At 36.8% G+C, this 26,339-nt stretch overlaps 3 protein-coding genes across 4 annotated transcripts; 2 read left to right on the top strand and 1 right to left on the bottom strand.

Annotated features, from left to right (window-relative positions):
• The first annotated feature begins 406 nt into the window (after positions 1 to 406).
• Positions 407 to 6,252, top strand: rac1b (Rac family small GTPase 1b). Of its 2 annotated transcripts, none has more exons than XM_053653738.1 (6): positions 407 to 748; positions 2,636 to 2,707; positions 3,376 to 3,493; positions 3,625 to 3,687; positions 3,790 to 3,953; positions 4,846 to 4,906. In XM_053653738.1, exons 1-6 carry the CDS (start codon positions 714 to 716, stop codon positions 4,904 to 4,906), a joined length of 513 nt encoding a protein of 170 aa, XP_053509713.1. In that variant the 5' UTR covers positions 407 to 713. The 2 variants fall into 2 exon arrangements, with proteins under 2 accessions (XP_053509713.1, XP_053509704.1); XM_053653729.1 differs by having other exon boundaries at positions 408 to 748; positions 3,790 to 3,949; positions 4,846 to 6,252.
• Positions 6,253 to 6,923: 671 nt separating this feature from the next.
• Positions 6,924 to 12,155, bottom strand: stk19 (serine/threonine kinase 19). Its single transcript, XM_053653717.1, has 6 exons — positions 11,482 to 12,155; positions 11,114 to 11,259; positions 8,517 to 8,752; positions 8,335 to 8,432; positions 7,716 to 7,863; positions 6,924 to 7,630 (listed from the first exon to the last, which is right to left on the bottom strand). The coding sequence occupies exons 1-6, from the start codon at positions 11,573 to 11,575 to the stop codon at positions 7,585 to 7,587; spliced, it is 768 nt and encodes a 255-aa protein (XP_053509692.1). The 5' UTR covers positions 11,576 to 12,155; the 3' UTR covers positions 6,924 to 7,584.
• Positions 12,156 to 15,637: 3,482 nt separating this feature from the next.
• LOC128625448 (5-hydroxytryptamine receptor 3A-like) lies at positions 15,638 to 23,399 on the top strand. Its single transcript, XM_053653751.1, has 9 exons — positions 15,638 to 16,080; positions 16,225 to 16,361; positions 16,519 to 16,563; positions 16,906 to 17,012; positions 18,611 to 18,780; positions 20,977 to 21,098; positions 21,334 to 21,544; positions 21,878 to 22,000; positions 22,823 to 23,399. The coding sequence occupies exons 1-9, from the start codon at positions 16,005 to 16,007 to the stop codon at positions 23,062 to 23,064; spliced, it is 1,233 nt and encodes a 410-aa protein (XP_053509726.1). The 5' UTR covers positions 15,638 to 16,004; the 3' UTR covers positions 23,065 to 23,399.
• Positions 23,400 to 26,339: the final 2,940 nt, after the last annotated feature.

Consider the following 26,339-nt stretch of genomic DNA (forward strand, 5'->3'; position numbering starts at 1 on the left):
TTTACATTAAGTTTGCATTTCAACATTTGGCCTAATTTCCTGATAAATAAATAAATAAATAAATAAGGATGTTCAGTAGGGATCTGATCAGTACGCTACTTTCATAACTACTTCCGCGTTCCACTTAGTACATCTCAGTCGTTTCCGGCTATAGCAAAGACTACCGTGGCTAGTTACTACCCTCGCTGTCTCTAGGATTTTCCGAAGAGCAGCGTTAATGATGTTCATCGTTTTTGCAAAAACAAGCAAGCAAAGCAAGCAAAGCAAAGCAAGCAAGCAAAGCAAGCTGTTGAACAAACGTCCCCGAAGTCACATTAAAAGTGTGTAAATCCGATAGGGCGCTTATAAAGGAGGACTTTTATTTGTGAATAACTAGAGCTAAGCCGGAAACGGGGTTGTGCATTTATGAGGCTTTTTCCTTTGGGTGGTGGCTACAAACTTTTCTGTTACTCTGTAGATTCCGCTGTTCGCCCAACGCTGGAATGTTCGCAAGACGTGAAAAGTATACGTGAAATATTTCATAGTTTGCGGATCTGAACGACTGCACGTGTTATTAACTAAAACTTGGGTAGATATTTCGAGGAACTTGTTAAAGCTGGGATTGTCTGGCTAATTGTTACCGAGTTGCTCGGGAGCTAACAAGTAATTAGCCAGTGAGCTAGCTAGTAAAGCCACGCAAAAGGAGAGAAAACGCCTGGAGACATCGCGGACCAATGCAGGCCATAAAGTGTGTCGTGGTTGGAGACGGGTAAGATGCTGTTTTCGTAGTTTTTTTCAATTATTATTATTTTATTTTATTTTATCCCTGCGTTTAATGTTAAATATCGAAAAATCTCGTGAGGCCGTATGGAAAAACTCAGAGACGGAGCTAAGCTAACAGTTTAGTCCTTCGATCTAGTTAAGGACAATTCGGATTAAAAAAATCACCAAGATAACACGTAGCTGTCTTTTTCTGTACCGCACACACTCGTATTATATTACCGATTGATTGATTGATTTAAATATTTGGATCGTTCGGCTGACGTAAGAGATTTTAATGAAAACTGAAAACGGGGGGAAAAGTTTTCCATAAAATAACACTAAAGTGAAAGTTGTTTTAATTTAGTCAACAGTGTTAGCAATATCCTTGTTTAAAAAAAAAAGTGACCGTCTCAAAAATATGTATTTACGGGCGCAGGTTAGTGACGTTGCTACCGAGCAGTTACCTTTAAACCGTAGGGCAATAGAGTGACGTAGTGTTTCCTGTCCCGCTCCTTGTGTAATAAACTAACACGTTGTGTGTGTCACATTGTGTGTAAACTAAACTCAAAATATTCCCGATTCGTTTTTTGAATTGGCTCGTTCGCCTGAAATTTGCTCTTTTGTTTTGGTCATGAGGAAGTTGTTGCGTTTTCTTTTCCTCCTTTATTTACTGTAAGGTGGGATGTGGGCGTGGCCCTGTTCATCCCGGGGAAACCCAGCGCTCAAGCTGTGTAAGGTTGTCGCTGGAGCACAGCTACACTTTATACACCTGATTTTCTTAATGTTCTTAAAGTGCACCTATTATGGTTTTTCAAATATTACATTTAATGTAGTGCGTTATAGAGCTATTTGTGAATGTTAAATGTCTGCAAAGTTTCAAAAATCAAAGCGCACGACGAACGGAGGAACCGATTCTGAACTGCTGAAACGAGTTGTTATTAATTCCAGACTTCCTGTATACTAACCTACAAAGGTTTGTAACAAAAAGCCCCACCTCTGATATTTATTGGCTGCTTGCTGTCAGCAGTAGACCAATCACAACAAACTGGGTCATCTGACCAATCAGAGCAGAGTATGCTCTCTGAAAGGAGGAGTTTGGTATGAATCCTTTGGATCATTTAATGCATCGTTTGTGACCCTGGGGGGTGAAGTAATGTTGCAGTTTAAATTATGAGCACATTAAAGTGTTTTTAGACCTTGGATGCATGTACATTTATTGTATGAGACCTTTAAAACAAAATTAGGCACATTTCAAAACCATTATAGGTGCATTTTAAGATTGATTACAGTCGTGCACAGCAGTGTTATGGGCTATAAAGTTTTGATTATAGAAAATTAACACTGCCATCCGGACACTCAGAAAACAGTCTGAGAAGTTCAGAAAATGGCTCGAGTTTACTCAGCTTGCCTTGGAAACACGACACGATCGTGTAAACTTGGTCTGAACAGTTGGGAACGTCTGACGTTAAACTACAGAAGCCTACAGTTGTTTCTGTCATTGGTGAAACGTTCCATTAAACTTTTTTTCCCAACTGTTTAACCCAGAATTTGGAAAGTCAGATTGATTTGACAGCAGCAGTGTAGTCGTGCAAGTTAGCAGAGGAGATGTTACAAGTATTTATTTTGTCAGGGACCAATGTAACCAAATCTTTCTTCGACGGTGTTTTATTTGTTAAAACAGCACTCTTGCTCATGTGCTATCGCTTAAGTCGAATTCAGCATCACCTATTACATTATTTCTAATCTGATTTCATTTAAGGCAAATGTGTTTGGTCTTCAAGAAACGTTCAGTTTGCTAAAGCCCTAAAACCATTTCATAAAAGCTTAAGTTGTTTCTAAATGGATAAAAAGCTGAGAGAGTAACTGTGCCTTTATTTCTTCACCTGTATTCCAGGGCTGTTGGTAAAACATGCCTGCTGATCAGCTACACCACCAATGCGTTCCCTGGAGAGTACATTCCCACAGTGTGAGTACCCACTGCATCCACATGTCACCTACACGTACTTTTTTATTAAAACAAAAATAAATGCAAGTGTTGATTAGTTTGTTCATGCTACTTCTAGCGTCATGTTTTGCAGTTCATTTTTGCTCTTGTTAAATGTATTTTAAGATGTTAACCGTTTTTATGGTTGGAGAAGTTGTGTTAAAATAAATTTATACCATGCTTCAATATGTCTAAGCTTAATGTCACTTTAGTAGAGGTTAAATTAAAATAAGTATACTAATGCACTACTAATACTAAGCAGATATTGCCACATTTAGAGATGAGACGGATGAGTTCAGAGGCTTTGCTGTGACCCTAAACGATTTTGGTCTCCTCTGCAACTCAACGCATGTTCTTAAAACTTATAGAAATCGTGCATGTGGCTATTACAAACATCTAATCCTTTTGACTATTATGATTCATTCATTATGGGGGTAATCATGTAGTATGTAATATTGAACTGTAAAGATGTACGAGGCATATGTTGTTTTGATGCAGTACTTTTGTTTAGCTGTAGAGCAGAAAGTGAAACGCTGCTTTGGTTTCCAGGAACAATCACGTTACTCATTGTGGCCTCAGGTGCACGTATATCAGAGAAGTATGTGCTTTCCGGTTATGACATTTTCCCACCCTGGTGTTTTATTTGGCAGATTTGATAATTACTCAGCAAATGTAATGGTGGATGGCAAACCAGTCAATCTGGGTTTATGGGACACAGCAGGACAGGAAGACTACGACAGGCTCCGCCCTCTCTCCTACCCTCAGACAGTAAGACCTTTTCAAGTTCTCTCTATGGGACTTGTTTTTGTGCCTTATTTAGGACAAATAGCGATCTCTGTGCTCTTGTATTATGAAACTTGTATTACAATGCCATTTTCTTTTTTAAAAAAAAACTCTAGGACGTGTTTCTGATCTGCTTCTCCCTTGTGAGTCCTGCCTCTTTTGAAAACGTTCGTGCTAAGGTGAGACCAGGTGTTCATTATTTATTTTTTCTATTGAGGTGTCCACTATAAATGGTCATAGCAAACTTTTAATTAATGGCTGGTTATGTTCATTCTGTACAGTGGTACCCAGAGGTGAGACATCACTGCCCCAACACTCCAATCATCCTGGTGGGAACCAAGCTTGATCTGAGGGATGACAAGGATACCATTGAGAAGCTGAAGGAGAAGAAGCTTACTCCCATCACCTACCCTCAGGGCCTGGCCATGGCTAAAGAGATCGGTATGTGTGCAGTGTTGAGTTACTGTGTTTTCATTCTTCAAGAGTATGGGCGTTAAGGTTTGACCTTTTCATGGTGTGGTAATAAAGTCTAAAAACAGCACAGTTTCCTAGTATTAGTGGACCACTTAAAACTGCACAAGCTGATGGTGAAAATTTTAAAGTCACGTTTTATTACGAAATCTTTGTACAAAAGTCCATATACATAATGCGTCTAAGTCCCCTAATTATTCTTCTTTCTGTGGGATAAGATTTCCATGCGTATGTCTGTTAAGTAATGTTGCTTGCGGATGGCTGTATGAATTCTAATCGATTCACGCGGTACACTTGGTGGTCACGCTAAAAATTCCGTGTACTACATACACCTTGTTTTAATGCAAACGAGTAAAGTAAACGAGTAAGTGGTGGCACAGGAGGTCTCAGGAGTGCATTTGTTTAATTCTTGATAATTTTCTGACCAGTGAATTGTTGTTAAGACCATTAAAAGCTTAATATTTTGCCATTTTGAGCTTGGTCCTCTTTTACTTATTTATTTTATTTTTTTATTTACATGTACCACCTGGGTATGTTTCTACTGGCCATCACCCCAGCTTATGACATTTTCCATAAATCTTACATCGTCAGTATTTATCATGTCATTTTAAGCTGAAAGAGAAAGTGGTGGTGAGGAAGAGTGGCACAGTGAGCAACACAAATAATAGAAGCAAAGGCATTTTAATCTGTATTTTGAAAAAGCGTGTGGTGGTAAATGTCTGATTATACCCTGTGACACTAGCATTCCTAGATCTAGAGATCAAAATGCGACACTCATTAAGTATAATTTACTCTTCAAAATTCATAGCCATGTCAGTTTATTTAATGTAATAACATCATTGTACATCTCATTGTTCATCCATCAGGAGCTGTGAAATATCTGGAATGCTCAGCCCTGACGCAGCGCGGCCTCAAGACGGTGTTTGACGAGGCGATTCGAGCTGTTCTCTGCCCTCCCCCTGTGAAGAAGAGGAAGAGAAAATGTTCTCTGCTCTAGACAGTGAGCAAGTCCTACAATCCCAGCTGTATTTTGAGGGATAGGAATGAGATGGTGCACTTGTTCCCATTTTCCTCTTTATTTTTTATTTTTTTTTTGGTGACTACAAGTTTATATCCTCACACAACTGAACATAACCTCTAGATGTAGGAACGGGACACAAACACCTCAAATCCATGTTCCCTTATACACACCCATTTTGATTCAAATTGATATGACCTTTCAACAGATTTTTCTCTTTTTTTTTTTTTGGCTATAGTTAATCTCTTTTAAGAGCGCTGGTGGTTTGTTTACAAGTCATCTTTGGAATGAAATAGGTCTTGCCAAATAGCACTACAGTACCCACTGCATACACTACAAAATTTGGTTGAGTTCTCTTCTGATGTTTGCTGAACAGGTCATGGTTAGACAAGATAGAACTAAATATTTGAGAGTCCTATTCGTTAAAGAACTCACCGTAGAGTCTGTCACCTAACACTAATCAGTACTTGTCACTGGCTACACGTTGGTATTACAGTTACTGTCTTGCATTTAATACTGTAACATATTAGACCTGAATAACAGTGCTAGCATAGCTTCAGTGTTTCTTGAGTGCTTCCTATGAGCACTGTTGTACCTCCTTTTTACATGATAAATGATTTATGCCCAACTAATGACCTTTTTGAATACCTATAATCTTGTCTGCATATCCTCCCTAAATAAGTTCAACTGCAGTCTAAAAGATTTTATACTCGGCTAGGGAATTTGAAGCATCTCTGAATAAAACATGGTATAGGGCTATCAATCATTTAATGGTTTTAATGCATTAATAATAAATCTTGTATTAAAATGTCTTTTTTTTTTTCCTTTTTTTTTCTCTAAAAAAATCTGACGTTAAAAAAGGCAACACTACTGTTGGATTATGACACGAAAGGACGTTTAAGTAGCTTTTATTTTTTTTTTTTCATTTTAGTCCTTGTATTCCCCTCATAGCTAATCCTATTTTTAACTAAACTTTTACTTTGTACACTAACATTTAACTGTCACTTTTGTCATCTGGATAGTATGTTTCTTTCTAATGAATTGAACTCGATGAACATGTCATGCATCGTGACATTTGGAGCTTGTTTTTACATACTTCCTTTAAACTGTCCCAAAATACAAGTACACAATGTGCATTTGCCATCGTAAATCTGTGTGCACAGTTAGAGCCAATGTTGTAACCCTGTTTTTTAGGGCTATATCTAATCACTTGTTTTGCATAAATGGTGACAGAAATAAAGCAGAATTAAATGTGGCTTCTTTTGGGGGTCAAGTTTATAAATGGAGTAAAATTGATACGTGAGGTTTGACCTCATTCATCAGCTGTGCAGTGACTGGTAAGTTATGTATGAGCACAGTTTACACACATTTGCAGATTGATAAATGTTTATTCTGTGTATCTTGCAAACATGTGACCAGCCTGAATGACTAAGGAAGAGATATAGAACTATAGACCAACTTATCCAAGACTATTCCTCCCTGCCAGAAATGCAGTAGGACCTGGCAACAATACTGACAGGCTGCATTCTTAAAGAAAATTTGGGGAGGTAATCATGATGCATCATTTATTCATTTGTTTTCAAGATCTGCTTTACCTGCACAGGGTCACACTGAGTATAGGAACATTGAGTGTGAGGCAGGAATACACCCTGGATTGGACGCCAGTCTATCACCGGGCAAAAAGCACAAACTCTCATTCACACTTTTTAGTTCTTTTTAGAGTTGCAGTGTCACCTACCAAGCATGTATTTGGGAGATGGGGAGAACATACAAAACTCCACACAGACAGTAACCTGAGCTCTGGATCAAACCAGGCACGCTGGAGCTACGAGGCAGCAACATGCCACCAAATTCAGAATTCATATTAATTTTCCTGTGTCATATTTTAGCAGGTACAACCCTAAGCAAAACACACAAGCACATTGCTCAATATGGCCCACTGCAACATTTATTAAAAAAATTAATTTGATTACACAGAAGATACTGTCACTTATATTAACAGGTCAGAAATAAAAAAAAAAAAAAATATTCTGCAACCAACTATTTAACAACAAAAACGCCACTGAATTTAAGGCAACACACAGTGATGCTTCTCACTGGAAGCAAATTAAATGTTCCTGAGGTGGGCCATTACACAAATTTGCAGGCTTCCAACGTTAAAGGCAGACTTGTTTGGATGTAGTTCACCATCTTTATGTCTGTTGTGTATTAGGGTTGGGCGATATATCAATAATATTTATCGTTGGTATGGTGATGTATTTTTTTTTTTAACTTTTGAATAATTACAAATTAAATGATACTGAATGGAAACCTAATTTTTTATCTTTGTAAGCATTAAAGCAACTCTGTTGAATGTTTTTATGTTTATTCTACTTCTGTTTTGCAGAGTGTGTTAACTACATTATATATCGTGATACGCATCATAGAAATGTCCTCAAGTATTGTGATATTTTTGTCATATCGCCAGTCCTATTGTATACGCTTCTTACTAGGACACCCTTAAATAACAAAATGTCTTTTTCCTGTGGGATGCCTGAAAAGGAACATCACAAGCGTCTCGGTCCATTCACTTTTTCTGAGTTGAAGCTCAAGTGTCCACAAATCGTAATAAAGTCCCTGATGTGGTCTGTATGCTAGAAATAAAGAAATAAATAATAGTAGTATATTCATAATAAATACAAACTAATAAACATTAAACGCACAATTATACAGTCTTACCATTCTACCAGTTCTGCACCGATGAGGTCATGAATGTGGTACTTTATATCGAATATGACTTGCGATTTGGTACGACGTCCTTCCAAATCGGCCTTTAGGATTTCATTGTATTTTGATTTCTTGACCATGCCGAGTACAGCTTTGCGTCCTGCCAAAAAAGAATGATGACGATTAGACTTGAGCGTCTGCAGCAATGTAATAAGATGTGAATCTGCTTTTTGTTCCAATAATCAAGACGTTGGTCACAAGAAGAATATTATTGTGAGTGATTCCACGATTGAGTGCCATTTAGCCCCATGTAATAATTAAACTTGATTAGATTCACACCTTAATGCAAAACATGTAAGAGTTTTAAAAGTATTTTAGATATAGTGAGCTGGGACATGCAAAAGTGCTGTTTCTAAATGCTATAATACTGTTTTCAGTTATTTATCTACAACATGCACATAGGTTGTTATGAAGAACATTTTACCTCAGTTTTTAAAATGTCCTACTTTTACCTATATATAATTTAATATCTGTGTGACACAAATGGCACCACAATCATGAGATCACCCTTGTAGCAGTGAACATGTTGACATTCATCTAACTTATTAGTACTCTTCATTTTTCCCTTTACCCTGAATGAAATATTTGGTGAATCGACCAGAGTTTGGAATTGAAAGCCACCAGCTTCCTGCATCTCTCACTGTCAACACTCCAGACTTCATAAGCTGCCTTTTAAAAGGAGATCCTTAATTACACACAGATCAGTGCATGTACTATACAGGTTGCAATTATTCATTATAATGTTGTGCTTACGTTATCTCTGAATCTGTGAAAAGAAACTCCTGGAGCATTTGACATTTGCTGAAACTCAGTCCTGAGCAACTAGGCAGCACTTTGTCTAGAAACTTCTCGACGGTTACGCGAGTGTCTTTTCCCATCTGTTCTGCCAGAACTTTGGCTCTGTAGTCTTCAGTAAACACCAAGGCGAATGTGTCCGTGTCGAAGCCCAGCTGGAACATGAGCAGTTCTCCTTTGTCCCTCAACTCATTCTGAAAATACAAGAAGAACTGCTGCTAGGTAAGTGAAGTCATTGTTGATGTGATTGGTATGGTAAGTATGAACCATTTATTACTCATGTTTGTAGAGCTCCTGCATATTAGTATTTCTTATGGTTAGTTGTAGGCAAAGCAAGCAGTTGCTATCATCTTATACCACAGTGCTGCTGAATTCTCATAGCTGATTGGTCAAAAGGTGTTGATTAATCATCTATAAGAGTAGCTCTGACAGTAGTGCCATTTGTAAATTAAAATGATAGGTTATCATTAATGATTATCTGATTAGTGCACTCATCCTAATCCACTATATGGCAAAAGTATGTGGACACCTGAAAACTCACACCTGTATGTGTCCATTCCAAAACCATGGGCATTAAAATGGAGTGAGTCCCTCTCTTTTCTTGTTATAATAAAGTCCATTTTGTGAAAGTTTGCCACTAGGTTCTGGAGCATGGCTGTGGGGATTTGTATTCCTTTAGCCATAAGAGCAATAGAAGCTCCACATATAGGTGTGATGGTTAGGTGTTCACATACTTTTGGCCATATAGTGTTACACTATCATTTCTGTACTAACTAGCTAATTTGCAGACTTGTATAGCAAACACTGTAGATCATCTAAAATCTAATAATAAAAAATACATTTTTAAAAATGTGTTCCTGAGCAACACATTTGTTGATTAGGCAAAGCTTTATGTAAGATGTTTGTTTAATATTTATGGACAGAGTCTTGGGTGTCAGCACTTTGTAACTGTCAGTAAGTTTTCTGCCATAGTACAGTCTTCAGGAGCTTTCTTTGCAACATGACAAGCCTTTCATATTATTATGAAGTGAAGCTGCTGTCATAATGCAAGTGGTGATAAGAATTAACTTGCTTCACAGACAATCCACAACATTAAATTAATTATAAATGGTTAAAAAGTATGATGCGACATTTAATAATAATGGAATAAGTAATAGAAACTCCACTTAACAGGTTATAAGGATACAAGCTATTTTAGACTTTTCACTATCCTGACACACCCCTGATACTTCTCCCACCCCTTAACAAATTAGCTTTGTGTCAGTGGTTCTCAAAGTAGGGTCTGAGGACCCTCTGCGGTCTGTGAAGCATATCCAGGAGGTCTGTGATTTTAATTTTGCTACAGAGGTGGAAATCACAACCCATATGATCAAAGTCAGTGTTTAGATATTTAGGGATCCCAGCACCAAAGTCAACTCGGACCTAATGTCTTCTATCAGATTTTTGTTTAAACAAAAAAAAAAATCTAAATAATGTTAATGAAATAAATCCAAACAGAGGTGATCTGCAGAATGTATTTTACAGTTAAAGGGGTCCCTGTCTAGAAAAAGTTTCAAAACCACTGTTCTAGCCTGTTATTGAGTACTAACATTAAGCAGTTTTCCTATTACAATTAGTATTTGATGTTTAAAAACCTCTCATGTAGCCTTCAAACCTACTAAACGCTCTGTTTTATGTACCAGTCTTCTGGATTTTCTAGATTAGTAAATACTTTGCAATGTAAGGTCAGAGTTTTCGATTTGAGACACAGCTCATGGGGCACACAGTGGCTTACTGGTTAGCACGTTCGCCTCACACCTCCAGGGTCGGGGATTCGATTCCCACCACTACCCTGTGTGTGCAGAGTTTGCATGTTCTCCCCGTACTATAGGGGTTTCCTCCAGGTTACTCCGGTTTCCTCCCCCAGTCCAAAGACTGGCATGTCCAAAGTGTCCGTAGTGTATGAATGGGTGTGTGATTGTGCCCTACGATGTATTGGCACCCTGTCCAGGGTGTACACCTGTTCTTGTGCCCCATGCCTCCTGGGATAGGCTCCAGGTTACCCAAGACCCTGAAGGGTAAGCACTATAGAAGATGGATGGATGGACACAGCTCATGACAACAATCACGATAGCAGGGACAGTTTTAAGACAGAGCAGAAAACAACACTGAGCATAAAATTGCTAAACATTTTACATGACATGTAAACCTGATGTACAGGAATGTTTAGGCTCTGACGTGGCCATCGAATAAGATATGCAGGCAAGTATGTGAACAATGCGGCTCGCATTGCCACGTCTTCTGCACATGCCACGTATAAACCAGACTCCTCTTTGGTTTTTAGTGACTTAAGTTGCATACTGTAGCCTACATGTTACTGACATAATAAAAGCGCAAATGTTACAGTAGTACTTTATTATAAATTTGGATTTAAAAAATGAGGGTGGTTAAGGTTTGGGTTCACAGAATATTCCTAATGTCCATTTGGGGTCGTTCCCCCCACTCCAAAAAAATGTTTGGGAGCTCATGGGTCATTTTTAGTGTGGTATATTTTAGTGGACATTGAATAACATTACCAGCTGCTTGTCCACCAGCGTTCTGTCGCTGAGTAAACTGTAGAGCTGGTGTTTGTAGACAATCGGTGGAAGGCTGTCGTCAAACAACTTCCTTGGGAAAAGCGTCATCAAGTACTGTAAGGTGGCTTTGACGTCACACGGTCCATCTGCTTGTAAATATAAAAATAGTATATTAACATTACAGTAATAGTATATTAAAATAGTATATTAACATATAAACATTAGTACAAATCACAACATGACATTATGAGTAGCACAAATGTCATGCCTAAGAAATAACTGTAATTAAAAGCAACAGCCAGCTGAAGTTGAACACACTTCGCACAGACTGGTACAAAAACCGTTTCTCAGTAAGCCAGTGAACGCACCTTCATCTTCATGATTTCCGATGACACCGTCAGCTCCAAATTTCCCTTTCTTTACACGAAACGTGTCTGAAATTAGCGATCTTTTTCTGTTCATAGCTTCAGAATGGGGTAAATAAACCCTGAATGACTGAATTAAGATAACTAAATCAAAAGAAAACACATGTTATTCAGGTGTGGGCCAGAAACGCCAAACACAGTCAATGCTAAGTAGCTTACTTCCACTCTGTGAAAGATAACGTATTGTATCTAAAGGAAGAAATAAATCACAGTATTCTAGGTGAAAAGACAAGCTCAGATACGAAGCTAACAACACCTTACTGTGTTGTTTCATAAACTAACTTCTTCTTTGATATTTTCGCGGTTGACAGAGCAGAGGCGCTTTACCGCCACCTACTGAACTGGGGTGTGGAGTGACGCATTCAGGAAATCTACTAGTACTTCAGAACAGAAAAGAAAAAGGGGAGAAAAACAGTCAAGTTGTACTTTACACGCTTAAAATATATGTTTTATAGGTTTTTAAGTAGAAGTATTTGGGTAGTCATACAATTTTGGTCATTCTGCCTCTGTACACCAACACCGTTTAGGAATTACAGCCATTTTTTTTTTACATAGTCCCTCCATGTTCACAGGCTCTAAAGTAATAGGACAGTTGGCTGATAATCAGTTTCATGTAGTGATGGTAAGTTCGGATCATTTTACTGACTCGGATCTTTGTATCTCGTTCAGCAAAAATGATCGAATCTTTTTTTGAGTCATTTCGTTCATATAAGCAGAATATAATTAAAATATTACATGTTAAATTCCTCCAACACATCTAGTACTTAATAAACTATAAAATAAACTATGGGCTAATGTAGCCAAGGCCGAATGATGAGAAACAGAAATTATTAATTAATAGCTTAGCTGGTTCTTCAGGCTATGCATTCTGAATAATTTCTGTTTCCTATACAGAACCTATTGGGATGTTGCTGCGCAACATGAAATGAATGAATCACTCTCTGAGACAACTCGTTGTTCCCGAGTCATATTAAAGATTTGTTCAAAATGAACGAATCGTTTATGAATACGACACATCACATGGCCGGATGTGACTTGTTTCCTCGTTATTTCATGACAAATTAAGGAGCTAAACGTCTTCATGAATGTAAATCCAGAGGGTTTTTATATTTTATATGTTACATGGCTGTCAAGTTTTATCAAAAGTTTGGGGTGAGATTACATCTGTTAGGGGAGGAATCACACAAATATTTGCAGCAGCGGCCCCTCGGCCCCACACAATTCTCTCAAGTTTTTGCTAGCAGTTCAATTATTTTTTGCCTGTTGTTCATAACTGACCAGCACAATCATAACAGTTGGTAAATCTGATAAAAGACAGACAAATTCATCCAAATAAAATACTTTTATATATTTCAAAAATACAAATGTATCAAAAATAAACAGAAATTTGGCCCCAAATGAGCTGAACAGAACAGCAGTGCTCAATGTATATACTCTACACATACAGTAGGATTGCAGAACTTGCCCAGAGCATGTATGTCAAGCTTGCTCTCTCTCTCTCTCTCTCTCTCTCTCTCTCTCTCTCTCTCTCCTCTCTCTCTCTGTGTGTGTGTGTGTGTGTGTGTGTGTGTGTGAGTACACATTTCAGCTTATGCATGGTGTTTTGTGTTGTAAGTGTTTGTTGCACATGTTGATGCCTTGATGATGGGGGTAGGGGGCTCCCACTTAAAGCACTGTGGTTCCAGGCCAGCCATTTTCACCGTCATGATGGATGATAGTGTTCCGGCCCAGAGCCAAACTGTTCCTAGTTTTGGTTTTGTTCAAACCCACCATAAAGAACACTCTGAATCTGCATTCGAGTGGGGAAGAACTGAAACTAGTCTGGCAATCTTAGACAACCTTCCAAATCTACTAAAACCGGGCACCTTTTTAAAAAAAAAAAAAAATTAACCAAGGAGGCCTAATTACTCTCTTAAATTTTTTTATTTGCATTCATTAAGTTGATTAAGTAAATGTCAAAGGGTGTAGAATATTTCTTACCCTATTTTTCATTGATGACATAAAATAATAATTTAGCATGAATTTGGGTATATTCCCCAACATCAGCTCTCACTATCTTTGATCACAGGCAAGTGATTTTGTCCAGGAATTGTAAAATCAAATTGGTAAATAAATAAATAAATGAAGGAGTTACCTACCGCATTCATCGGATCTTGCTCTTCCAACTTCCACTCCTTGTGTAGTGAGTGATTATTGTCTTCTGTCGCTCCCTCTAACCCCCACCGATCTGCCTTGTCTCTTTATTGCATACAGCTGTCCATCCAAGAGTTCCTTCTCCCAGACTTTTGCCATAGTGCTCTATATTGTGCTTTATAATGACCTTAGCGTTTGCCTTGCTGGAGCAGTGGACGCTCATTAGTGTATTCTTTGGGCTACTGATCATAAGATTTTGAGTTCAAGCCCTGGCATTGTCAAAAACAAATAAACTAACTAAAAAAAACCCCAAAACAAATAGTGTGCCTCCTATTCATATCTGTATAGAACACATTAAATGTTCAACTTATAATTTAGACCACACCCACCCTGGTGTTAAAGCTGAATACAGATATGGATATTTGCAGCACTAAACAGATACAGAAACAGACAGTGGCATTGCTGCTGGTCTGTTTGTACTAAATTAGATTGTTCTACTGCATGCAGGTCTCTGTTGCAGGTACACTCCTCTGCCCACCAGGGTACAGTCTTTTTCTACCAAGCAAACCTTGTGTTGAGTATAGTTTATACAGCTTCTATTTCCATAAACCATAAACAAACTAGTTGCCTAATTTAAACCTTATATAAACACTATTTATTTAACCCATTGTCTTTTTGTCCCACTACTGCTGACAGATTTTAGTCATTGCCTTTCAAATTAGCACATTTGCTTCCCATCTACTAAGGTGAACAATATACCAGATTATTTCTTACCAAAGAGGACTTTTTAAAATAATCTCTGTAGCCCTGGTAGCCAACACATTCTTCTTGTTAGCTTTCTGAACGAGATATTGTCCTCTAGGAGTTGTGCTTGGTACAGAGCACATGAGCATGACTATAACTGTAAATCTAAATGAAACAAATTGATGACAGTAGACTAGGCTATATATTTTTTTTACTGCTCAATTAGGGGATGTAGCTAGAAATCACAGGCCACTTTATACTACTAGACTATCTTTAAGATACATGTTCCAGAGATCTTGCTCTGGGCCTCCTGAATTTGTGATTGTATAAATTTCTAGGAATCCAAAAGTTCTTATACAGGAGAACTTGAACTAATTATTTGCTAATCAAGTAATATAAAGTAATACATGAGATACGACACATCTAAGTTGAACAAAAAAAGACATCAAGACTTCTTTGTATTGGCATCATAGTGGTGGAATGACTGTGGATCGCGACAACTGACTAACTGTTTTCTTAAAGCCTGGACAATTTGTAATAGCAATTATGGCAGACCAAATGTGCAGAAATTAGATAGATAGATAGATAGATAGATAGATAGATAAATATATTAATCAAAAACTGAATAAAGGAATAAATGACTTGGAAAAATAAACAAATAAAAGTTAAAAAGAATAAAAATAAATTAAAAATAAATACAGAAATAATAAATGAAGGAAAACAATAAACTTAGGATCAAATTTAATAAAAAATGAATTATACTTGTTTTATCAAGTCATTTATTCCTTATTTTCCAATTATTACATGTGCTTATATATATATATATATATATATATATATATATATATATATATATATATATATATATATATATATATATATATAATTTATTTATTTAATTTTATGCAGGTTTGGTCCTCCACAAGCAATCGGAAGTCACTCTGGATAAGGCCATCTGCCAAATGCTGTACAAGTCAAATATTTATATATTTTAATATATAATATAATATATATTAAATATAAAATATTCAACAAAACTAGTACACCACCTGCCACAACCAGCCTCAAGCTACAATTGAGCTATTTACCCATCCATTACCAATTCTGTATAGAATCACAAGCCCTCTCAGAGAATACAAATATAGATTTGTATTCACAAATACTGTCTATTGTACATAGTGTAAATAGGTACAATCTATACAAATCGGAGGTAGAAAAATGGGCTTCGTGATAATTTGGCCTAATTCTCTTAACAGGACTGGTCAGATTACAAGGCTTTTATCAGAGTATTGTGTTTGTAGTGAACTATAGAATCTCTCCAGATGAGCTTTGTGTTTTGTTGCTCATGTTATTCCAAGAACTACTACATCAGAGAAGGTAGTAGTGCATACCTGTCTCATTTCTGTTTGGTATAAAGGTTGAGTTGAGCTTCAGCTGGAAGAGCACAAAGAAAAAGTAGGTCTTTACACATAAACCTAGCATTATGGAGTTCTAATTTTTGGATATGTTTTAATTTAATATAATTTTTTATTTGTGCAGTTGAGCTGACATTTGCTTTCACCCCCTCAACGGTAGTGAATAACTGTTTGATGTTTGTATCAACGGCTAGTATGTTATTTACACAGAGAATCCTGAAATTCCTCATTACTGTGTCATTCCTGTTTGGTAAGAACTTTGGTTTATGCTGTTAAATGGGTAAACTTATATTTACTTATACTGTCAGATGCATTTCGAATATTGTTTTTATAATTCCTGGAATTTAGGAAGTTTGTTATTATTTATAATTCACTTGTTCATTTGTCATTCTAGGACCCACAACAGCTTGTGTGACACGTCGATGCCTGGCTAATGATCTCATTAACAAAAACCTGTACAGTGCACCCCAGTCTACGGACTGTGTTACTGATGTGAACCTCATCTCCATCCAGTACGAGACGTTGTCTGTTGTAAGTATCAAAACATTCCGTTTATTTAATTCACAATGTAACTGATTATTTTTGCTTTAAGTACTGCATAGTGTACAGTAGTTTAGACAGTATGTAGATATAAGAAAAATTCTCAATTCTCAAAAAAGCTTTTGTTTCCTTTTCCTTTTGTTTGAAGGACTCCGAAACTATGCAGTTGTCTAGCCGCATTAAAATTACCATGGTGAGTAAAATTTTTTGACCTCTCATGTTTGATGTTCCACTTGAATTTATGCTCAGTATTCAATTTGACCAGAGCAATTAAAAGTGGGTGCTTAATGCAATGGAAAGAAAAGCATTCAAGTTCAATATGAATTTTAAGAGTGAAGAATGTGAGTCTGGAACCGTTGTATTTGCTTAAATTTGCTCTATTTTTAAAATGGTTGTGCCACTTGGCATTTATCACATGAAAATGTTTTTTGTTATAAGAGTTTGAGCTGTATAGAAAGGCATGCAATTATGTTTCTGACCATTTGGTGGTCAGAAGGCATAAAAATCAAACTCAGTATTGCGGTTTCTATAGTAGGAGTGGACCGACCCAGACCTTGAATGGTCACAAACAAATTACACATTTGACGAAATCATGTTGCCTGTTAAGAACATATGGACTCCTGATCTGACTGTGGTGAATGCGTAAGTCAGACTTGCTCATTATTTTTATAGCTTATATTTACATTTGAATTCATTTGGCAGATGCTTTTATCCAAACCAACCTAGGGTTCAGGGTTTTGCTTAACAGTAGTTCTCAGTCAGTCTTTTGGATTTGACCTTAAACTTCAAATCACTAGTGCATAGCCTTTACCATGAGCTGCCACGGACCTGTTTAAGGGTATAGGCTATTGTAACAATAGCCATGTTTCCATCCAAGGTGTTTTTTTTTTTTTTTTTGCAATAAAAGGTTTAGTGCATTAAAATGTTTACCGATATAGCTGATGGAAATGCAAATTATCTATAAAATTTCACATAAGTGTCAACATAATCTTTTTTCATTTAACTTTAGTGCATAAACTCTATGTCGATACTTTAAATGTTGCGAAAAATAGTTTGGAAATGTTTTTTGTTGAGAAAAATGGCCATATTTACGATCTACCTACATATTAAGACAGATTAAGAGTAGGGATATGTGTGCAATCCAGCGCACTGCAAACCTTTGACACAAGATGCGGCAAGGATGAAAGTTTCCCCCACTACACTGTACTCAGCGCAGGAACCGGTGGTTGGTGGCAACCTGCGATGGGCGTAGCTCTCCAACACTACCTCCACCATGGGCTGGGCCGGAGTGGGACCCATTTTCAGCTCAGGAGTTTAATGCCCAAGACTAGTCCCTTTTTTTCTGGTGGAAGAACTTTGATAAATGAAGTGACAGTTCAGTTCTTACTATACCATTATATTTATTACTGACACATTTCAACAAGAATATAAAGATAATAAATAACAAATAATATACTGAGTATTGTTTTCTGTTACAAAAAGTCCAACTGTAACATTACGAAAAAGAAAAGTTTGTTTGCATTCAAACAAGTATTTCAGTAAATATTTCAGTAAGAAATATACTTTTTTTGCAGCTACCTCGCGGCACGGCAGCACCTCGCGGCACATGCAGGACGCAAAAAGTACACAGTTTGCGATATACACAAAATTATGTGGAAAAGGCTCAAGGGCAGATTTCGTTTGCGATACACCAAAACTCGTGCGACAATTTTTTTTTTTAAAGGATGACATCATCACACACCATTTTATTGGTAAAAGGCTAATTGGCTGGAAACAGGCAGACAGCAAATATTGCAAATGTTTTTTTAAACGCACCTTCACTTTGTCGATAACAGAAATGCACAAAAGTGGATGGAAACTTGGCTAATCATACATAAAAAATAAATTCAAAAGTAAATATTAGCATTAAAAAAAATCAGCATTAAAAAAGGCTAATTGGATGGAAACAGGCAGACAGCATATATCGCAAACGGTTTTTTAAACGCACCTTCACTTTGTCGATAACAGAAATGCACAAAAGTGGATGGAAACTTGGCTAATCATACATAAAGAATCAATTCAAAAGTAAATATAATTGTATTAGACACTGAATCAGTTTTTTTTTACTCCTAACATACAGTAAATGTCACATGATATCATTTAAGCCGTTGTATTGTAAATTAATCAGTGTTATGATAAATGTCAAATATTACTGTACCACAATTGATACCAAGCAATCTCTTTCTCCCTCTGTGTTCTAGAATATATGTGAAAGTAAAACCTGTTACTAACGATGTAGTGGTGAAAATTGATGGCACTGTGAGGTATACCATTGTCATGTACACCACGGTTGCGTGCAGAATGAACCTCCTCACCTATCCTTTTGTTCATGGCTCATGTCCTGTGGCCATCAACGGATGGAACCAAAGCTGTAAGATTTAAATGTGCAATTTACACGAAGTGATCAGACAATCACATGACAGCAGTGCAGGGCATAAAATCATGCAGATACAGTTCAAGCTTCAGTTAATGTTCACACCAAACATTAGACTGGGGAAAAATGTGATCTGAGAGACTTTGACCAAGGCTTGGTTGTTGGTGCCAGACCTGGTTTGAGTATTTTAGAAACTGCATAAAAAAGCATTGTGCTTTCTGAGTCACTAAGAGTCCAGAAAGATTAGAAAACATTGCTGGACACACAATCAGAATCTACTATGAGGCTGGGATGCAGTGTAGAGGATAGTCAAAAAGAGATCATTTCTGGAATTTCATACGCCAGTATAATTTTCCAGAAATATTTTTTAATAATGATTGAGAACCTTCATTGTAAAAATGATTAAAAAAAAGATGAAAAATGAATAAACAAGTGACTTTTTTTTTTCAAATTAATTAAATGATAATTTTTTTGGAGACCCCAGCTGAGATATGCTGCATAGTGCATGAACTGTGTGAATTATGGAGTGATGGAATTTCAAAAATACAAAAGTACTACGTACAAAAATATGGTAGAACTATAGTTATTTTGGTGCTAAGAAGGGTAGTGTTTAGGTCAGGCTACTGGAACAAACCACTGACACTATACGAAAAAAAAACTGTGCACCTCCTATTCATCCCATGTTAATGAACATTGTCTTTGTCCTGCAAGCTTCATACTCGTGCCCTTGGCAAGTATGAAATATGACAATATGAAAGTAAAGATCTCTTACATTTTGTACACCTCCTGCCTCAATCAGACGACCTTTTGAGCACTAATGGCAAGCTTTCTAAAAAACAAATCAACAACAACAAAAAAAAAACAAGAAGAGCACTTCCTATTTGTTTCTGTATTTGTTTTCCTTTATAATGCATTACCTGTTCAATCCAAATAATGTATTCATATTCATTTACATTTACATTCATTTATAAATATTTTTTTCCAAAGTCTGTTGTTTTTAGTTCCTACAGCATCAGACGCACTTTGATTGCACAGCTGATGAAGGACACTTGTCTGAAAAGTATAGCAGTATTACAGTACACTGTACACTGTATAGCAAAGGTTTGTGGACACCTGACCATCACACCCATATGTGGGTCTTCCCTAAACTGTTGCCGCAAATTTGGAAACACATAAAAAATATATAGGATATATTTGTATGCTGTAGCACTAAGATTTTCTTAGTTCTGAAATATTCTTGGGCCATGTTTACGATCTACCCACATATTAAGACAGATTAAGATCTACCCACAGATCCATTCCTCTACAAAATAGTTGGTGAGATATTCTTTTCATCAAAATCTTTTTCTCCAAACATTCTTTTGGTGACTGTGGCCAAAGAATTCCACAGCACTTGTTTCCAAAATGCCTCTGGCTTATCTAGATGTTGTTTTGCTTAAGTTTGTGGTGACTCTTCCATGCAGATCATGTTTGTGCAAGCACCCCTGCAGATTAGAACAGTGCACCTCTGTTCTAAATCTTCCTGCATGTCCTTGCTATCATTTGGAGATTTTGCTTTGTTTTTCTGCCAAGCATACAGGCATTTCTATCTAAGAGTTTTCCTGCACTTCCAGATCTTGCCTGGACTTTCACAGTTCCCCATAACTGCCACTTATAAATGACATTTCTTAATCACATATCAGTGCTTTGACATGTTTTTATAGCTTTCCCCTGCTTAGCAGGCATCATTTAGATCCAATTTCAGATCCTCAGTCAGCTGCTTAGGTGAGCCTAAGCAATTATTAAATTTATTGATATTATTATGCTCTGATGACAATATCTAATGTGAATTCTTGACCTTGGGAATGAGTCCTAATGAGTCAATTGAGGCCTAATTAGATAACTAAATTCTGAGATTTACAACATGCCAATGCACATACCAATAATTTTTTTATTTTTTTTTTAATTCATCAAACATGTAGAAAAATGACATTTCTTAAAATATTTTGCTGCAGAGGTTGTGTTTACTTCTTTACACCTTAATCAACAAATATGTGATTTGGCCAGGGGTGCCCAAACTTTGCATACAACTTACAAAGTGTACAATTATAAGCAAACTGAAAACTGTGCTCTTTAGTATGTTATCATATTTTTAATGAATGACAAAAGTGATTAAGCTTTTAATACTAATGTTATCATTTTTGTGTCATTTAGCTTGTGGGCTGTATGTCCAGTATGGCTCAGTATCTGCAATGATAAATGAAGGAGCTGAATGGACCACTTTGTCAGTGAACCTCAAAATGGAAAACAACACAAAGAACCACAACTATATTATCGTAAATCATTTATTTATTCTATGAATCTGAACTTCAGTAAGTTATTGTAGCTTTACATTTCACCATGTCGAAACTCTGAAGAGAAACACTGTTAATTACCTTTGTACCCAGTGATCACATGTGTAGCAACATGTCAAGGAAACACCAATCCTTGACCCTGACCTATAACGCAATGACATTTAACGTCAACCTTTTTTTTGTTGTCTTTTTACCTTCTTACTCCAACTTGAAAAAGGTCACTATGTCCAGTAACCCTTTTAAAACAATGGTGTCGCTGATCCTACCCAGTGCACTAATCATGATAGCTGATCTGGTGAGTTTTGCTTTGCCGCTGACTCAGGGAAAGCGCAGCTCCTTCAAAATCACACTGGTGCTAAGCTTCACCATGTTCCTTGTCATCCTCACTGACTACATTCCTAACAGTGGACCATGCAGCCCTCTGATACGTGAGTATCAATACAACAGCATTAAAATTATGCATTATGGCTATCTAACATCAAACCTTTTGCTGATTTTATTATATCATTTATGAAAAGGACATTGAATATAGTCAACTCCAGAATTACTGCACTCATCACATAAATAAGCTACAATAAATAAATGTGCAATGAATGATATGAATGAATGAACCTTGAGCTTTTATACTTCACCCAATAAATATATATATATATCTCAAAGGCTATTAATAATTCTGGAATTGACTGTATTTCATTCATACAGCAGTACTGTAAGCAGATTCCTGAGGCTGTTAAAGCTTATGGCTAATTTCTATTTGCCAGGTTATCACTTCTGCTTCTGCATGTTCATTCTGGTGATGAGTATGCTGATATCCATGGTGTTCACAAAGGTGGAAGCAGAGGGCAACATTTTGTGTAGCAGACTTCCAAAGCTGTCTAAACCAGGCAGGTTCAACACAAAAATCACAATGATGAAGAAACTCTCTTTAGTTGGCATTTATCACAAAATGTATATATTCTGTATATGCACATTTACACCATATTACACCATAAGTCAAATTAAATTGACATTTTTCAGCTCATTCAGCTCATACATTTTAACTAGTGCTACATATATGTAATAAAACTGTTGTCACAAGCCATTTTCATAAATGTCACTGATTTTTCTTCCCAAAAATGTGTTTGGGGGAGAAGCTAGAACTAAATAGACTGAGCAAATATACAAATTACATGTAGGGGTGACAGAACCATACATTATGTGTGGTTTGTAAATAACAGCATGATTACAGAATCAAAAATTACCTTATTTTTTCTTTTAAATGGTACATTTCCTCAGTTTAAACATTTGATATGTTTTCTATGTTCTATTGTGAATAACATATGGGGTTATGAGATTTGCAATTCATTGCATTCTGTTTTTATTTACATTTTACACAGAGTCCCAAATTTTTAACTTGGGTTGTAGTTAGAATCTTTTGAAACCCCCTGACACTAACAAAACACACACACACACACACACACACACACACACACACACACACACACACACACACATATTTGCTCTGCTGCATGTTTTCTTTTCACTTGCATACTATATACTATATATACTATATATACGTGTAAACTTGAAATCCATTAAAGAATAATCTACATTATGAATGTGCAAGCTATACTAACAGAGAAGTGTTCCTATGTTAACATCTCTCTCTCTCTCTCTCTCTCTCTCTCTCTCTCTCTCTCCCTGTCTCTTTCTCTTTATCTGAATAGATCAAACAGGAACACAATTTGTTGACATGATTGCAGATGGGCATGCTATCAGGAAGATTGTGAATTTTGTTGAGAAGATGGATAAAACAGACAGCGAGATAAAGAAAAAGCAAATGTTGGCAACAAAGTTGGACAAATTCTGTCTTTCGGCATATATATTCCTCGATGTCATTTACAGCGTATGCATGATTACTTTTACCAAAATACAATCTTGTGAGGTTGACAATTTGGATTTCTGGTAACAGTAATTCATTGCAGTTTTCTGCCTCACGAACCATTATCTATTATTTATGCACTCTCAGTGTATATGTACACATAGAAGCATAGGGGTTTATCCATTGTCAGTAACTAAGGCAACCATCTGTGTTGCCTTTTAGTATAATGTAATTTTTGAGAAAATTAAAATAGTAAAAGCCATAACAAATAAACCATGTTCTTGGGAGCATACTTGTTCTCTCAGATCGTATTTTCTTTGCATGACATTCACATTTTGTACATGCATACTAAGCAGATTCTTATAGGTCCTGTTTGATGAAAGATTTGTAATGGTTCAGAAAGATATACAAAAAGACATACAGCTGGCATACAGTTGCCCACTTGTGATCTACTTTGACATTTTCTCAGAATGGGGATGAGGGACCCCCAGGGGTCTGTAAAGCATACTGGTGGAAATCACAACACATTATAAAAGATATTATATTTATTATTTAGTTCTTAGAATAATTATTATTTTGGACTGGTCAGTTAAGTTCAACGGGTTTCATTCGAACCTCAATAACTCAAAAACATGTTGGCCTATAAATAATGTCATCTTGAATTTTATTTTGGCAATGAATGACACGGCATACATTTTTAAAAACAGATTATACAGCTATCATATATTATTTACTATTATTTAACAGGTAAAGCAGCTACAACCCCAATTCCGAAAAAAGTTGGGACAGTAGGAAGTGCAAAAAAACAAACAAAAAGAGTCATTTGGAAATTCAATTCACCCTGTACTATATTGAAAACATATTATTAGCACATTATTTGATGTTTTACTTTGTGAATTTAATTTATTTTTTAAAATATACACTCATTTCAAATCTGATAACTGCAACACACTACAAAAAATTTGGGACAGTCGAATGTTTACCACTGTGTAACATCACCTTTTCTTTTAATAACACTCATTAAGCTTTTGGGTGCTGAGTGAAGACACCAGTTGGTTAAGTTTAGCAAGTGGAATTTTCCCCCATTCATCCATTATGCATTTCTTCAGCTGCACAACTGTACGGGACCTTGTTGCCTTATTTTGCACTTCATAATGTGTCACACATTCTCAATTGAAGACAGGTCAGGACTGCAGGCAGGCCATGCTAGCACCCACACTCTCTGATTACGCATCCATGGGCTTGTAATCCAGCAGAATGTGGTTTGGCGTTGTCCTGGTCTGGACGGCAGCATATGTTGCTCCAAAATGTGTAAATCTCATTCTGTATTAATGGTACCCTCACAGATGTGCAAGTTACCCATGCCATGAGCACTGACACACCCCCATACCATGACAGACGCTGGCTTTTGGACCTGATGGTCCTTTTACTCTTTGGCCTGGAGAACATGATGGCTGTTTTGTCCAAAAACTATTTGAAATGTTGACTCGTCGGACCACAAAACATGATTCCACTGTGCTACTGTCCATTTCAGATAAGACCGAGCCCAGAGAAGTTTTGGACAGTGTTGATGTATGGCTTCTGCTTTGCATAGTAAAGCCTTAACTTGCATCAGTGGATAATGTCCCAACTTTTTTGGAATTGGGGTTGTATAAACAGTTGCTCCCTCACCAGCCTCTCTTTTTTTCCCTCTCTCTCTCTCGAATGTAACAAAAAACAACAACAACAACAACAACAACAACAAAAATATATAGCTGCAAGCAGCAATGGCGGATTCCTCCTCAAGATTGTGGACCATTTCAAAATTGACATGGTAGAGAAATGTATTTCATAGATACAACATTTCAACGCATTTGGATCAATGGCAGATTTTAAGTTCATTTGTATAGTTTTCCACAAATTAGCACTGTAGAAAAAAAAATAATAATGTCGACATTATGGGTTCTTGAGACTTTTTTGTTCCCCCTGAGCAACAAGGAATGCATACCAACTTTCAGACATTTTGGCCTGATCCAAAACAAACAGCGCCATCTAGCGGACAGTAAAGATATCGCTATATATAATATAACATTATCAAAGATAACATGACAGTTCCTTTTAATGTCATGGTTTTTGGAGTTATGAGGTTGCCATCGCACATGGTAACATAATGTAGTGTCCTCTTTGTGTGTGGCACAGATCAAGTCCATAGGTAAATTTTCCACTGAATTATGGACACAAGAAATATGTGCAACACTTGTCAATTCACCAATATGTAAATAGTTTGGCCAATTTTTATTTGATTCCTTATTGCTTATCACCCTATAGAAGTTCTCGAGCCCCTGCCCATTTTCCAAATTATTTAAAAGTGCCCCTCTCAACATTAATTAATAAACAATTATATTATGTAAAAAGCATCTGAATTCAAATTAACACGAATGCCTGCACAAAAAACAGTAGCAAATTAATCACGGAGAATGTTCCTATTTATGTGTCCGGCTCGTGTCTACAGTCAGATAGTCTCGATGTCATAACGCGATCACGATGTGTCTCACTTCAACAGACAGACATGTATGCTGAAACCACTAGCTCTTCTACTAACATTTTCATAATATTATCAGCATTTTACAGAGATGGCAGAAAATGAAAGAAAAAGTGAAGAAGGAGGCAGCGAAAGGGACAGCTTCCTTATCAACATGGGTGAAAAAAGGTATGAGACATATAGTTGCAAAAATAGTTGCAATAGTTGACTCGGATCTTTGAATCTTGTTCAGCAAAATGAACGAATCTTTTTCTGAGTCATTTCGCTCATTTCAGCACAATATAATTAAAATGTTACATGTTAAATTCCCCAACACATCTACTACTTAATAAACTATAAAATAAACTACAGGCTACTGCAGCCGAATTATAAGAAACAGAAATGATTCATTAATAGCTTAGCATTAGGTCTTCAGGCGATGCTGTCTTTTAGTTCACCTCACCTCCTGATCCGAGTTGCTCTTTCTTTCGTCACGTCACATTTGTCACGTCAGTTCCCCTGAAACAGAAATGATTAGTTCACCTCTCGTGTCTTCAGGTTCGCGTCAATCGTTCATCCTGTGATGCCGTGACAGCTGTGATGTGATGAACAAACGACTTGACCCCGAAGACTCGAGAGGTGAACTAATCATTTCTGTTTCCTTTACAGAACCTATGGGGATGTTGCTGCGCATGCGCGGTCAATACAAAATGAACAAATCACTCTCTGAGACAACTCGTTGTCAGGTCCGGATTAAGAATTCAGAGGCCCCTGGGCACAATGTCTTGTAGGCCCCCCCACCCACACACACACACACACACACACACACCCATTATCCCCCCTACACACACCCATCACACAC

The sequence above is a fragment of the Ictalurus furcatus genome, chromosome 2 (assembly GCF_023375685.1).
Source record: "Ictalurus furcatus strain D&B chromosome 2, Billie_1.0, whole genome shotgun sequence".
Taxonomy (NCBI): Eukaryota; Metazoa; Chordata; class Actinopteri; order Siluriformes; family Ictaluridae; genus Ictalurus; species Ictalurus furcatus.